We start from the raw sequence: 16,367 nt of genomic DNA on the forward strand, positions 1-16,367 counted from the left end.
TATGTGCACTGTTGATGGAACATTTTTTGTATTTTAAATAGTGGGCCTCTGAGTTTTTTTTTCATTTTCGGTATTGTATCTTATCTAAAATTTGCATTTTAAATATTTTGGAATTGTTCTATAAATATTTTGTCGTTTTTTATATTTTTTAAAATACCCCTATATATAAATTAGAAGACACTAAAGAAATAATATATAACAATAATATTTTCAAAAAAATATTATAATTATGACGTTAGATCCAAATAAAACAAAAAATAAAAATAAAAATAACATTTTTATGTTTTCATTTTATCTGAAATTTGCATTTTAAATTTAGTATACAAAATTATATTAAATACATGTGGCAAATATAAAGTTAAAAGTTAATTCATGTAATTCTAAATGTTAGGTTTTTTTTTTTTATTATTAAAACAATTGGAGGTTGGAGATTCAAACCTTTCACCCGTGGGATGAAAGTTAATCCCAATTACGTCGCATTGACCTAATTTGATATATTTGAACTTTAGCCTAACTGGTTTGATATAACTTCACAACTTCTAATAATTTGTTAACCCTTCATAAATAGTCCATACCACACGTATAATTTATTAAACTTATATCAAACCATAAAAAAAAAAAAAAAAGTCCCAACATCTAAATTCTAACTTCCGAATTTAAGAACCAAAATTTCATTTTATCATGTAAATTATAGGATATTACAAAATAACAATTATATAATTTTTTTTAACATAATATATTTTTATAAATTAAATTAATAACGATTCGTTACCGATTAATATTCAATAAGCAATTATAGTTCGTTGTTTAAATTATAATCTATTTTTTGAATTGTGCTATCAAACATCTAAAAATATGAAATACAATTTTATTTTAAATGACGAGCTAAATTATTATATGTTTTCTTTTGTATTTTTATTTAATTGTTTTAGAAGTATAATAATTAAATAAATGGATGGGGATTTTTTTAAAATAATGTTATTTTAAAAAATAATGTAAAATACACAGGAGAAGGAAATTATGGAAAAAAATAGGGTAATGAAGTCATGGACGGGATCCAGGATCAAGCGAAGTCGTACACGAGTTCCACGACGTTAATGAATTGTCCACCAACTTAGTCGAAGTTGTGGATGAATTCTATCACACATTTTTATTGTTTTTCTTTATATACATATGTAAAGAAGGATTTTTTTTTTAAATCTTCAAAGAAATAATCAAAATTTTCTTAAATTATCTTATTTACTTATATATATTTAATTAGATACATATAAATAAATAAATAAATAAATAAATAAATAAAATTAAATAAGGGAAGAATTTTTTAAAATTACATGATCCAATTTTTTTTTTTAATTTAATTAAATAAATAAAAAAAATATATGTAAAATTAAATATGGAAAGAATTTTCTTAGATTAAGTGGTACAAAATATCTTAATTTTTTTTTAATAAAGTTTTGTACTTGGTATACTTACATTAATCTACGTCAAGAAGGTAACAAGATTTCATTCGAAAAAATCAAAACTAACTTATTTTTTTTTCTATAGTTTGAGATTATACCTATTTCTAAAATTTCCTTTGGTACTCCCCTATTTTTAAAGAAAGTGTTAAACCCTATCAAGCAACTCCCACTGTTTAAAGTTCACAATCGCCGGAAGTTAAAACCCTCTTAAAAACTCAGCCGTCTCCGGCGGATATGGCTGGTCCATTACTCCGTCGTCTATGGTCATCATCTCATAGATCCATATCTTCCTCTTCTTTCTCCTCTTACCATCTTAAATCGCATATTATTTCACCATCATCCGTCTTGCCCAATCTCCTCGCGCGCGCTTTTTCAGCAGCCACTGCCACTGCTGCTGCTACCGCACCTACCAGCGACCTTGATCCGAGCCGACTCAGGAACGTGGCAGTGATTGCTCATGTTGATCATGGAAAAACAACTCTCATGGACCGTTTGCTCCGGCAGTGCGGCGCGGATATACCACACGAGCGAGCTATGGATTCGATCAGTCTTGAGCGTGAACGAGGTATCACCATAGCGTCCAAGGTAATTTCGCTGATTTTTTTTATATTTGTTGTTTTGGTTAGCTTGTAGGAGGGTTATTCGATTGATAGATGTATGAAGAATCTAGGAATTGTTGTAATGGGATTATCTGAGTGTTATCTGTATTGGATGGGATTAATTTTGTTTGTTTGTTTTGTTTTGGCAGGTTACTTCAGTTTCATGGAAGGAAAATGAGTTGAACATGGTTGATACGCCCGGTCACGCAGATTTTGGTGGAGAAGTATGTTTTCATTTCACCAACTTGTGGAACTTGGATTTGTACATTTTATCAAACTTAGATTTAGAATGTGAAGTTTTCATTTTTAAGGATCTTATTAGGACGTTCTGCTTTTAGAAACTATAAGAAGAAAATTGGAGAACTCTATCATGAATGTGTTAGGCATAGTTTTAATTAGTTCACTTACCTACTTGGTAAATACTGAATTTGGTTCCTCGTATCTGCTCAACTTGTCACCATGATTATCCTATCATCGAAATAGGAAGTCCTAGATTTAATTTTCCACTTATTCTTCTGACTTTGATTATCAGAGAAAGAAACAGTCTTTCTCCAACCGTCTATGAAATTCTTGGAATGCAATGCATCTTACTACTACCATACACGACTTGGGTCTATCTAATGTAGGTTGAACGTGTTGTTGGAATGGTTGAAGGTGCAATTTTAGTTGTCGATGCTGGTGAAGGTCCACTGGCACAAACAAAATTTGTTCTTGCAAAGGCCTTAAAGTATGGGCTGCGACCTATTCTTCTTCTAAACAAAGTAGACCGACCATCAGGTATTTGCTAAAAAAAGCACTTTACTTTTTTAATTGAACATATGCTCGAGAAGACCTGTCTAGAGAGGCTTTAAATCAACTAAATCAATAATTAAGAAGCACTTTACCAGACGAATTACAGGTTAATGGGTTAAGTTAGTTGTGTTCGCTCCTTATAACGATGAGCTATTGGCAGAAAAGTACTTCTATTTATTTAGTCCTTTCATGCATTATAGTGTGGCATTCGTCACAGTTCTTTTTTAACTCCCTCACTTGTTTTCAGCTTGCCATCTTTTGATAATTAAGTTTAGAACCAATTGTAGTGACTACTCCTATACTTTTTAATGCAGTATCTGAAGAAAGGTGTAGTGAAGTTGAGAGCTTGGTATTTGATCTATTTGCAAATCTAGGCGCCACAGGTACTTCTAATGCACGAAGTTGAAATTTCTACACTTCTTCACCTGGTGTGGTCTTAATTTATTTTCTAAGAGGTTTGGGTTGTTTGTAAATGGATTCAAACAGTATTGTTTTTCTATTTTCTATATTTATTTTAAATAACAATAATTCAGTGAGTACGTTTGACTAACTTTTCTTTAGAATACTTTCTTTCATTTGTTTCCTATGAAAGTTGTTATTTTCATGGAAAAAAACAGTAATTTAGTCTAAAAAGCTAATTCCATTATAACTTTTATTTAGAGGAGCAGTTGGACTTTCCTGTTCTTTATGCTTCTGCTAAAGAAGGGTGGGCTTCCAGCACTTACACTAAAGATCCTCCTGGCGAATTGAGAAATATGTCACAGTTGCTTGATGCTATTATAAGACATGTTCCTCCTCCAGCGGCAAAACTTGACCAACCTTTTCAGATGCTGGTAGGTGTTTTTCAGTTATTTTCTAGCTTCTAGAAATGTAAAATATTTTTTACAAAGAATGTACAACATATTTGATAGTGCCTTTTAGGTTTCTATGATGGAGCGGGACTTTTATCTTGGACGAATATTGACTGGACGCATTGCTTCTGGTGTCGTTCGAACTGGTGATAGAGTTCACGGACTCCGAGTCAAGGATTCTGGGGTTGAAAAAATTGAAGAGGGAAAGGTTTGTGATTTTAGGGCTCGTTGGACAACAATTTATCTGAAAACTTGAATCTGTTTATGGTTTGGATGGCACTTGTAGGATTGAAGTCTAATGCAGGGCCATCTTACATTAGTTTATATCTACATTTCTTATTTATAGAGTTATTCTTGACAATCATGGTGAATTGTTATTGTACAAACTTTGAGATCTATGTTAATCATGTTTTGTAGGTCGTGAAATTAATGAAAAAGAAAGGTACAACTGTTGTTCAAATTGATAGTGCTGGGGCTGGCGATATAGTGTCAATGGCTGGGTTGGCAAATCCTTCCATAGGCCATACTGTGGCTAATGTTGAAGTACGTTGTTTACCATTTACATTCCCTTTATCTAAAGAGTTTATGTGGTGCTTCACTGATATTTTCCTTTACTCTTGTGTCTTCCAGGTTTCGGCTGCTTTGCCTACTTTTGAATTGGACCCTCCTACTATTTCAATGACTTTTGGTGTTAATGATTCTCCACTGGCAGGTCGTGATGGTACACATGTGAGTCAACGTTATAGTGATTCTACATCATCGGGTTTTTTTAGTACTATTGTATCCTTGCATTTAGTTTTCTTGCTATTACATTATTGGGAGGATGAATGTGTAACGGCATTATGGTTTGCCGGTAATTTATAGTCATAACCCCCACCCCATTTCTTTGGTTGAAATGTTTGTTTTAATCTAAATGTTGAACGCAACTAGAAATGATTTGCACTACTCACATACTGCTAGAACTTTATTTGTAGTTGACTGGTGGAAAAATTGGTGACCGGTTAATGGCTGAAGCAGAAACAAATCTTGCCATAAATGTGCTTCCAGGCTTGTCAGAATCTTATGAGGTGCAGGGGCGAGGCGAACTTCAACTAGGTGCCCTTTTTTGGAACCCTCCATTCAAAGAAATTTTCAAGGCTTAAGGCTTAAGAAAGATGTCACCACTTTTATTCTTATTATAGTTATTGATGAAAGTTCGGTTTGAGCTTTGTTTTCTCAATAGCACATATGCGTTTTTTTTTGGTTAAAAAAAAAAACTAATTAGTATAGTTATTCTTTTCTAAATACTCACACTTTCTTATTTTTCTTTTCTACTTGCATTTTATTTGTTATCAATATTTCAATCCTTTTGAAGCCGTATGTGCTTATTTAATCAGGTATTCTAATTGAGAACATGAGACGTGAAGGATTTGAGTTATCCATTTCACCACCTAAAGTAATGTGAGTTCACTGATGCTTCTGTATGAAATTATTCATGTAAATCTCATTCCTTGCAGTTTTCTCATGTATTTATCTGTATATGCATTACATGAAAATTTCAAAAGAATGGTGTACATCAAATAATTGGGTTGATTAACATTTTGCATCAGGTATAAAACTGAGAATTCAACGAAGCTTGAGCCAATTGAAGAAGTCACCATAGAGGTAAGATTTGTGTATATCTAATTGTTTCTATTCTTTTCTGTATGCCAAATTCAAGCATTGTGATTCGATTCAGGTTAATGAAGAACACGTTGGTTTAGTTATGGAAGCCTTATCACATAGGCGTGCTGAAGTTACTGAGATGGGTCCAGTCCCAGGCAGCATTGGCAGAACTAGATTGTGTTTGACATGCCCATCCAGGTTAGAAGACTTCATATTGTCCATTTTGGTTTTACCCTTCCCCTGGAATTTGGAATAGCGTTTCTAGCAACTGAATGTCTTGATTTATGATTTAATGGTAGGAAACATAAGGACATTGTTAGATTCTTGATAAAGTTTATTGAGTGGGATGCTGGTGATTTTAGAACCTTCAAATAGGATTGATATAATTTGGCTTAACACATATTGCAAAGAAGAAAAGGGTTAACTGTCAACAAATGGGTGTTTCATTGAATTTATTCATAGTGGTGGGTTATTATAATATGATGTATCTAAAAAATTGAACTGTATCCCTGGTTGGTACTTCTGTTATCTTTTAAAGAAATTAGAAATTACATTTGTTTGTTTTCAATTTTTTTTGTGAAAAATGCATCCTGATGGTTATGATCTTTCGTTCCATCACACTGATCAAATTTTTTCATCTGCTATTCCTCAGGGGCTTAGTTGGTTACAGAAGTGTGTTTAGCAGCGATACACGTGGAACTGGTTTTATGCATCGAGCATTCTTAAGTATATATTTTGAGCTTGAGTTTCTTTTATTTTCCTGTTATTGATTTCTGCTGAGATGAGCATTTTGATTTGCTTTATTTTTTTCTTATGCATCGGTAATTTGTAAGTATTTCATTAGTCTCTGGTATTTTTTGCACCTTTTCAATTTGATAATAGGTGTATGTAATGGATAGTTGTACAAATTAGAGTTGCACGTTTTGCTATTTTCCGAGTTAAATGAGAATTAGTGACTTGGAATCTTCACATTTTACTGTTGGTAACTGTTGGAGGACTCATGTGCTTGGTTACACCCAGAACTTTGTACTTTTTTTTGCATATATTGAATTATATATCTATTCTAAATAATAATTTTGAGATCCTGAGATCCTTGATTATACTGTCTTCAACTTGTTGTGTTAGCGTCCCAGTTTCAAGAACTCTGTTGATATCCCCCTAAAAAAGTTTCAAACTTTCAAGAACTTATCCTTCTGCTTGTTTGCACATATATTCAATTATATACGTCTATTTAGTTTTTGATACACTGAAATCATTTGATTCATACACCTATTATCTTTCATGCTACGAGTTGGTCTAAATGTACATTTTTCTTTAATTCACCACCCTTCTTCTCTCTTGACCAATGGGAGACCTCTTTTGTAACTCTTTTGGCGTGGGCTTTGGCCCCTTTTTGTTAATTTCATACATAAATGAAAAACTTTTTCTTACCAAAAAAGAAAAAGAAAAAAACAGAAAACCCTAAATCATTTGATTCTATCATTTTTGCTTGTACATGTTAATATTTGTAGTCTCAATCTTTATTATTCTTTTCCAGATTATGAAAAACATCGGGGTCCTCTTGGAAATGTTCGAAAAGGAGTACTGGTATGTTATGCGGAATTTATTTAAATTAAATCTACTTCATTATTTATGTTATGGTCTTCTCTTTGTCTAGGATTTTTTTTCTTTAAATGTAGTTTTTTAGTACTTATCACTTAATTCACTGGAGATGGAATCATAAATTTTCTACCTCTAGACCTGGCATTTTATAGAATGGCGGACTAGTCATAATATACACTAGTATCTGTTTACCTGGTATTATGAAGCCGTGAAAGCTAGATACATAAGAAAGAGCTCGGATTGAATGAGTTCAAATCATAGTGACCTCGAAGAATTTAATATTTAATGTCTTATAAGTTACCTTGGCAATGAAATGTAGCACGGGTAAGCAGTTGTCTTGTGTGAATAGTTGAGGATTGAGTTTGACACAAGCTGTCCTGATTCCTGAACACATGAAAATTAAAAAAAAATGAAATCTTTGCATTATGATATGTCAATGAGCATTGATATTAGAATGGAAGTGTCTTCATCCAACCGTCCACCCACAAACAAAAATTAGCAACTAAGAGTTTGCATTGATCCTTCACTTTGATGAATCCTTATTTTCTGTCTTTTTCACATTGAGTTCCGCAGAAATGCATTTCATTATCCATCTTTTTTTTTGGGAGTTGACCCACATCTCTCTCTCTCTCTTTCTCTCTCTCTCATAGATATCAATGGGATATGGAGCAATTACAGCTCATGCTTTAATGAGTTTAGAAGCGCGAGGAACTCTTTTTGTAAATCCTGGAATGGAGGTTTGTTCTAGTATGGCAACTATTTTGTCTCCATTAGACTGAGGACCCACTTATCTTTTCATTGTAGATAATATCTGGGTCCGCGAAAATGTTTTCTGTTTAGTTTTCCTGATAATTTGTGTTGCAGGCTTATGATGGAATGATTATTGGAGAACATTCTAGGGACTCAGATCTAGATGTAAGTGGAGAACTTTATGTTTAGACTTTGATTTGAAGTTGTTTCTACTTGATTTACGTGGTAATCAATTTTCTTTTTTCCAGGTTAATCCTGTAAGAACTAAAGAACTAACCAATGTCCGGGCTGCTTCCAAAGACGAAAACGTGAAGCTATCTCCGCCTCGACTTGTATGTTATATCTACATTGAGTTCCAATCGTATATAATTTAGTGTTAGTGTGAATCCAGTGTCCAAAATGTGGAATTCAGTTCTAGAAAGTCAGGATACGAGTAGGCTAAAAAGCTTTCATTATATTTTCCCAAGTATGATTACTAACACTAACATCTAATTCTAAACTTAAATGCAGATGAGTCTTGAAGAAGCGATAGGATACGTTGCATCTGATGAACTTATTGAGGTAGTTTATGCTTATTCATTCAAATTGTCTTTCCCATCATTTACGAACATCTTTGGAAATCCTTGCCTATGTACTCAACTCGTAATATTCTGATGCAAAAACTATAACACACTTTAAAATTTTGTTATTTTTTAATTCAACATTTAGGGTCAGATGATGTTTTTGCTTTATTGTTGTATGGTTGATGGAAAACAATTATTTAACGAGGCTACAACATACATGCTTTCCTTCTTCTTAACAACGGTTGGATGGTCATTCAATAATATGCACGTCTTATAATGATCATTAGAAACAAGTTCAAAATAGTCTCTCTACTAATGGTAATCTGTGTTTTTATCCATTCAAGTATGAAATTGCTTTGTTGGATGCAGGTTACACCAAAGGCCATTCGTTTAAGGAAGAAATATTTGGATGTCAACAAGCGCAAGGCCATGAGTAAGAAGCCCAAGGAATGAACTACCTTCCTACCCTCAATACCTGGTTTCTGTTGGGTGTACTAAAAATGCCTGATCGATGAGTAATTGTTCCTTCCATCATATTATATTCTTTTAAAGTACACAAGTTTAGGTGGGCAGAAAAAGTAATACGAAAAATAATTTATTCTCTTGTATCATAGGCTAAACAAGTTTTTATTTGATTTTTAGAGCTGAAGCTGTTAGACAATAAGCAGAGTAGAACAATTATTCCCCTCTTGTATCTATTTGTTGGCCATTTCAACAAATGAAGTATACAGATGAGACATACCGTGTCAAGTAGTAATTGGTTTCAAGAATTTACATCATCTCAAGAATGTAACAGTAGCTACTTCAATCATATTTTCTTTCATTCGTGAAATCTTTTTGTCTAATTGATGGACATTTCTTCTTTTTTGAAGAACCAGTTCGTGGTTGATCTTTCTTGGCCATTTTTGTATTGCATCTTTCCAAGAATGACTGCAGAAGAATGCATGTCTTCACTTCACATACAACCACTAAACGCAGCTCTTGAAAGTTGTACCTTTCCAGTCCCTTCATAGGTTTCATCACCTTTTGTCCTTAAATGTGTTGCTGTTGTTGATAATAGGTACCACAAACCAAACTCAGTCTTGCAATCCCAAATGTGAAGACAATTGGAGCAATATATTGCCATGTTGCTCAAGTTTGAAACCCCCAAAGTTTTAATCTTACAAAAATGAACTGCATGCTCATATAGAGCAACATTAGAAACCAAGATAGTCTGGTAGGAGCAAGTTAAAAAGAAATAGACGTGTTTTTTAAACATTTGGAAAGTCGATCCAAATATGTACAATTCAGACAACAAAATCTGTCCACTAATAGACTTGAACTACTTTCTTTGCTTTCCCAATTAATTTTCATAGGGCCTGTTTGGGGTAAGAAAAGGAAGGAAAAAAATAAAGAGGAAAAGGACTAGTCCTATGGGGGAAGGAATAGGGGAAGGAAAAGAATAGGGATTTAAGCCCTCCTTTTTTCATTTTTTTCCCATAACCCTTCCTCACTCTCCAAATTTATTTTTTTGTTTCATTTTTTCTGTGTAAGTACACATCAAAAAGCTATTACAAACAATATCTTTTTCTAAAAAAAGAAAATTAAACAAAGCAAATGGTCATTCTCTTTTGTCTTTTTGAAACTTACATATATCATTATGACATTCTTAAATATAGCAAATTGAATTAAAATATTTGCAAAATACAGTAAAATTGTAGATTCTAGTCTAAATTTTGGTATATTGTGCAAGTATTTTGTCAATTCTACCTTATTTAACGTTGTTGATTTTATTGTTATTAATAATAAGAAATGCATTTTGAGGTATAAATTGTGTAATGAGTGAAATGACCATTCAATCCTTCCTAGAGTCGTTTCTGTATTACCATTGTTATTATTTAACTAATTTTATTTTGGAGTTTATCCTAATTAGTTCATTTTTTATTCATACATTAGTTCACCTAATAATACTTTTTCATTACCATCAACTAATAATTAGTTAATTCAACAAAATAAATATTAGATTAATTTATGTATATATTATTTGAAATTTTGATTTAGTTTCTGTTTTTTTTTTATTTAAAAAAAGTTGTACTTTTTGTTGCTGTTGTTATTATTATTCCCTTATTGATTATGTAATAGAAGTATATTTACATATGTAGATTCTATGATAATCCTATGTATACTACGTGTACTTTCGTCAAATTTCCTGAGATTAAAAAGGTATAATATTGGTTCTTTGTTGTTGGAAAGTGTAACACAATATAGAAAGCTTGTGTTTAACTACCAAATACCTATCACAGAATTAAAAGTTTAGAAGGAAAATGAATTCATTATTGGTTCTATTTTTGGGTTATATAATCCTCATCCATAGAAGAAAAATCATTGCCACATTGCTGTAAAAATGATGGAAATTCACGAATTCTACAATTGTGGCCAACATGATGACATTATGTAAGATTTTTCTCCTTTTTAATTATAAATATTTTTTGTTTTCGACGTCAATCTCTATAGATGTCCCATCAGCATGCTTTTTAACTACACAAAACTGGAGTATCATAGCTTGAAATAAAGGTACCTAACAAAAAATTACTGTTAAAAGAAATATGTACAAAATTAAAGCGATGCGAGTGTAGCTTGAAATATTGGTTGAAGTGATCGAGTTTATCAATGATAAATTGATATCATTGGTACACTAAAATTTAAGGAGGTTATTGATAATAGACTTTTTATCAACGGAGTCATATGAGTGTATCAATGTTACATTTGAGATATGAGTTGAAGTGATTAAGTCTATTACATCGTTGACAAACTTACATTGAACACCTCATTATTGAAAAAAATGGAAGCCTTTAAAACATAAAAAAGTCAATAAATTAAGTAATGAAACCTTCCAAAAAAGTTCACAATAGATAGAAAACCATCCAATTAGTTGATTATAAATGATTTTCACTTAAAAATATTCTACAATCTCATAAATGAAAGCACTTATACATAAAACTAGGGGCGTAAATGGATTGGATTGAGAGACATTCTCAACCTATATTTTTTAGTTGGTTGAGTTGGCAACTCGAACTCAATCTCAGGATTATCGAATTGTAAAAAAAGAAAAAAAATAATATAACAGTTGACCTAAATTTAGCTTTAACCCAACCTGTAAAAATACAAACTAAACCTTTATAATAATAATATGAATTGGAGATAGTTGCAAATATAGCAATTATATTCAAAATAATTAAGTATATAGCAACATTTTAAAAAATCTGTCAAAATCTATCAATGATAGGAGTCTATCATCGATAGACCATGTAGCAAACGTTGGTCTGTCACTGATAAACCATAAGAGTCTATCGATAGAAGTGTATCACTGATAGATTTTACTACACATTATAATTACCCTATGAATTGGGAAGTTCCGATGGTCGGAAACTCTCCACCAAAACGGTTGTAATTGGGCTTTTCTAAACATTAGGCCCAAAATGACTAAATGATAAAGAAAAAAAAGCAGTAGGTTGTTGATATGTGTGAAGTAGAAGCAGCCACGTATCACACATCTTTTATCATCAGTATATTCTTAGCATGAGTTGGATGGTTGTGTTTAGTGCTACCATGACTTCCCCACCAACGTTTTGCTAAATTAGATGGTAACTACTATATATATACATATCCTTCACAGATCTCCATTCCTAACAACCATTCTTTGATATTTTTCTTTTCCTTTCACTTTCTTTCTTTTACTCAAATTATGTGTTTTTTTATGGTTTCTTTAATGTGTAGTAAGTGAGCCCTTTCTGTGACACACTCTTTGGAGCTAAGGTAAGTAACATTCAAATAATCTTTGATTATGTTCAGCTCTTTTACATTTCTACACCACTTTTATCTTATTATGGTTTCTTCTCATCAGTATTATTGTTGTTTTGGATTCATGCAGAACTCGTTCTACATCTCTACTATTCTTTAAGTTCATTCTCTTGATTTCAATCATTGCAAACAAACTTCAATTTATTGCTTCATCAAGGCTTCAATAACAATGGAAGAAGCCCCTTCAGGGCTTCACATAGCAATGTACCCTTGGTTTGCTTTAGGCCACTTGATTGCATTTCTCCAAATTGGCAACAAGTTAGCCAATAAAGGCCACAGGATCTCCTTCTTCATTCCGTCAAAAACTCAACCCAAATTGCAGCCTTTCAATCACTTTCCAAATCTCATTACTTTCGTCCCCATCACTGTTCCTCATGTTGATGGTCTCCCTCTTGGAGCTGAAACTACTGCTGATGTTTCTCACCCTTCACAGATCCCTCTCATCATGACTTCCATGGACCGTACAGAACCCGAAATCGCTTCTCGTCTTCAAGATATAAAACCTGAAGTCATCTTCTATGATCTCGCGTATTGGGTGCCAAAGCTGGCACATCCATTGGGGATTAAATCAGTTTATTTTACTGCTGTTTCTGCTGTCACAATGAGTTATATTCAGTGCAAATTATGGAAATTTCCTGGACATTATAATTTAACTCGAGATGATCTTTTGCACCCACCTCCTGATTTCCCATGTTCATCAATCAAGCTTCATGCTCATGAGGCTCAATATTTGGCATCCTTTGGCCGAATGAAATTTGGTGGTGATATCACTTTCTTTGAGCGCATTTCCAATGCATTATCCCAATGCAATGCTATAGCATTGAAATCATGTAGGGAAATTGAAGGGCCTTTTATTGACTATCTTGAAAGTATAGTCGAAAGGCCTATATTGCTGCCAGGAACTGTGAATTTAGAACCACTAACCACAAGTTTAGAAGAAAGGTGGGCAAACTGGCTATCAGAGTTCAAATCTGGCTCAGTCATATATTGTGCATTTGGAAGTGAGTGTATTTTGACCAAAAACCAATTCCAAGAATTGTTGTTGGGTCTTGAGCTTTCAAACTTACCATTTTTCGTTGCACTCAAACCACCTGATGGCATCGACACGGTCGAGGCTGCCCTACCGAAAGGTTTCAAGCAGAGAATCGAGGGGAGAGGGATAGTATATGGAGGATGGGTTCAACAACAGCAAATTTTGGATCACCCATCAATTGGATGCTTTATTACACATTGTGGGGCAGAGTCTTTATCAGAAGCAGTGGTGAAGAAGTGTCAGTTAGTGTTGTTCTCTCGTACTACTGATCAATTGTTTCGAGCAAGATCGATGAGCAAGTTCTTGAAAGTTGGTGTGGAAATTGAGAAAGGGGAGGAAGATGGGGTTTTTAGCAAAGAAAGTGTGTGTAAGGCAGTGAAGACAGTTATGGATGAAGAGAATGAAAGTGGGAAAGAGATCAGAGCAAATAAAGAGAAGTTAAGAGAGTTATTGGTTGACAAAGATTTGGAAGAGAGTTATATCAACAATTTCATCCATAGCCTCCACTCCATGGTTTGATTGCTTAAGTAAAAAGGAAGGAAAAGAAAGGAGTGTCTCTTGTTTCTTTCACTTCTACTTAAAACTATATCTTTCTAAGTGACTTAGTTGTTTTGTTCTTTAAATTGTAATGTTTTCAATTCAATTAATAAAAAACACTCTTTGCAACATTTTTGTCTGGTTTTCCTTTTGGTTCTCTTCGTTTGTTGTTGTTGTTGTTTTTTTTTTTTTTTTCATAACATGGTATTAAAGCATTTAGGTTCGTTGTTTGAGTTTAAATACTCACAAAGGATGAACAATGGAAATATTTCATGAGTTTCAAATATACCTTCAAACTTTCAAAAAGGTTTAAAAAATGTTATTTTCTTTGATGAAAACCGTTGGAACTTTAAAAATGTTAAAAGAAAATGCTATTTCCTTTAGTTTGGGATGGAAACCGTTAAACTTTAAAATGCTACTTCCTTTAGTTTGTTTAAAAAGTTCTCCTAAGATATACTTGAACTTGAAAAAAAGTTAAAAAATCTACCCTCATGGTTAGTAAATAATCTGAGACATAATTGTCAATATCCGGTTCAAAAAGTTACTTTAAATTAAAAATATCTATCATGTTTGTTTAGTAATAAATTTATTTAAAGTTCTCTTGTGTTCGAAAATAATCAATTTTAAAAAAATATTATATTGGTCTCGTTCTATAACGATTTTTTTTTTCTTTTTAAATTAAGCATATAAACACTACTTCCATCTCTAAATTTCTTCATTTGTTGTTACTTTTTAATAGAGATGGTCATAGGCTTCTCCTAAGACATAGACTCCCTCTTTGAAAAACTTGAGCTCCGCTCGGCCAGTTTGTGAGACTTTATCTCACGTTGTTGTATATATATCTTTCTGTTGAACAAAATCTCCTTCGAATGGCTTAGAGCCTCTAAGATTAGAGAATCTATTCTCAATGAATCACAATGCACAATAGTAAGTAGAATGAAGTATCTCTCTAATGCATGTAACATCTTCCAATACAAGTCAAAACAACTACAACAAGATAATACAGATGTTGCTCTTAAGACAAATTGAACAACGACCCTAACTGAAGGAGTAAGAATCCTTTAAATATGCAAACATAATCACAATGATCAGCAACCCTAAGTTCCATAGCAATTATGAGTTGAATAAAGAAAGATGTAGCTAGGAGAAATAGAAACGACAACCACAATAAGGAAAGTATCTTGCAGAATGAACATTTTTATACATCATCCCTTTTCAAAACAACAAAAATACACTGACATTTGCGATATCTAAAGCCATGAAACAAATATAGTCAATCTCATAAAACCAAACAACTCCAAATAAATTTATCACTATATCAATAATACATACATTTTTAATATAGAGTAACTTTTCAACAATATTAATAGTTTTAGTTCATATACTAATTTTGAGAGTAGTTTTTTAATTTTTTCTTCAATTCTAGGATATTTCTTTCTGAAACTTTTCAATAGATGAGTATTTTAGAAACAAATTTTTTATCGTTTCCGAACAAAACTAGGTATTTTTGAACTATTTTTGAAAACTTAAAAGTATTTTAAAAAAGTTTGAGTATTTTTAACACAAAATGTGAAGTTGAGGGATATTCTCTTTGCCCTAATCGTTTAATTTTTGCACCATACATACAATATCTACTCTTTTCTTTATTGTCCCATCTCATTCTCCTAACTTTCCCTTTCTTGCTCTCTTATTTTTTCCCTTCTCCAACCATCCAATTCTTTCCTTTTCAAATGAAAACCAGTAAGAGGACATAGATCACAATCCTTGTTAATTGTGAGTTTTACCCAACTTCTAACTTATATATTTATTTGCATATTATTAGCTAATATTTTTTATACTAACTTTATTCATGGATTAGGTATATATTTGTTGAACTATGTTTAGATCCTTTTTCAGTTGTGTGTATTTAAATCTAAGTTGTTAGGAATATATTTTCTCTTTCTCTTACAAATATTTAAATCTGTTTTTGTTTTTTTCTTTCCATAGAAGAAAGCAACTTTATATATGTCATGACTATGGACTTCGAGTATCAATTTTCTTTAAGATCTGATTTTGATATGTTTCATTGATAAACAGAAAGTTTTAATAAACATGTTTTAATGGTAAGAGCTGATTTAAAAGGGAGCTTCTTTTTTTTGGATTTTGGATTTTGGATTTTTATTATTATTCCATTGAAGAAGAAGAAGAAAAAAAAAAAAAAAATCAACTTCATTGAAATTTTCATTTCTTTTCTTCCATCCTTTTCATTCATCATCGTTGAACTTTCTTCTTTTCTTTTCTTGTCGTCTTGTTCTTTCTGTAGTATTTTGAGTTTGATGTTGTTGCTTTAGACGGTTTCTGCTGTTTTGTGTGTATCCTCGACTCTAGACCGTTCTTGTCAGTGTTTCAAAAATGGGTCTAAAAATTTTATTTTAAAACACAAAATTTTCCTATTTAGGACGGAAATTAGAGATTGAAGAAGATCATCAAGTTCCAAACCATCTATTATATATATGCCGACCACATAGTCATATTTTGGGTGTTGAGTTACATGCTACAAGAAATAACATATAGAGAAAAAGGCTTTCTTCGATTTTGTGAATAAAAAAGATTCACAAAATCCAAATTGCATAACAAACAAAAATTAGTTTTCGTCTCTGTGTAACGTTTAACCTACTTTCCAATACATCTTTGCTTACTATGGTCTTTATCAATTG

General features: G+C 32.2%; 2 protein-coding genes across 2 annotated transcripts; both read left to right on the plus strand.

The window, feature by feature from the left end:
- The first annotated feature begins 1,551 nt into the window (after positions 1-1,551).
- Positions 1,552-9,093, plus strand: LOC103495631 (uncharacterized). The gene is made up of 19 exons (XM_008457255.3): positions 1,552-2,045; positions 2,209-2,283; positions 2,686-2,836; positions 3,166-3,234; positions 3,512-3,684; positions 3,773-3,910; positions 4,120-4,245; positions 4,333-4,431; positions 4,677-4,797; positions 5,079-5,142; positions 5,292-5,346; positions 5,420-5,544; positions 5,999-6,072; positions 6,884-6,933; positions 7,599-7,685; positions 7,813-7,863; positions 7,947-8,030; positions 8,209-8,259; positions 8,631-9,093. The coding sequence occupies exons 1-19, from the start codon at positions 1,695-1,697 to the stop codon at positions 8,712-8,714; spliced, it is 2,028 nt and encodes a 675-aa protein (XP_008455477.1). The 5' UTR covers positions 1,552-1,694; the 3' UTR covers positions 8,715-9,093.
- Positions 9,094-11,857: 2,764 nt separating this feature from the next.
- Positions 11,858-13,802, plus strand: LOC103495632 (cyanidin 3-O-galactoside 2''-O-xylosyltransferase FGGT1-like). Its single transcript, XM_008457256.2, has 2 exons — positions 11,858-12,056; positions 12,172-13,802. Exon 2 carries the CDS (start codon positions 12,271-12,273, stop codon positions 13,651-13,653), a length of 1,383 nt encoding a protein of 460 aa, XP_008455478.1. The 5' UTR covers positions 11,858-12,056; positions 12,172-12,270; the 3' UTR covers positions 13,654-13,802.
- Positions 13,803-16,367: the final 2,565 nt, after the last annotated feature.

This window comes from Cucumis melo, chromosome 1 (genome assembly GCF_025177605.1).
Source record: "Cucumis melo cultivar AY chromosome 1, USDA_Cmelo_AY_1.0, whole genome shotgun sequence".
NCBI classification, from domain to species: Eukaryota; Viridiplantae; Streptophyta; class Magnoliopsida; order Cucurbitales; family Cucurbitaceae; genus Cucumis; species Cucumis melo.

Bases quoted from the DNA above. Each gene is read 5' to 3' on its own strand.
- LOC103495631 (XM_008457255.3), top strand. From the start codon at position 1,695: ATGGCTGGTCCATTACTCCGTCGTCTATGGTCATCATCTCATAGATCC. The intron at 5,545-5,998 runs GTTAGAAGACTT...GCTATTCCTCAG, and splicing joins TGTTTGACATGCCCATCCAG to GGGCTTAGTTGGTTACAGAA. The intron at 8,031-8,208 runs GTATGTTATATC...ACTTAAATGCAG, and splicing joins AGCTATCTCCGCCTCGACTT to ATGAGTCTTGAAGAAGCGAT.
- LOC103495632 (XM_008457256.2), top strand. From the start codon at position 12,271: ATGGAAGAAGCCCCTTCAGGGCTTCACATAGCAATGTACCCTTGGTTT.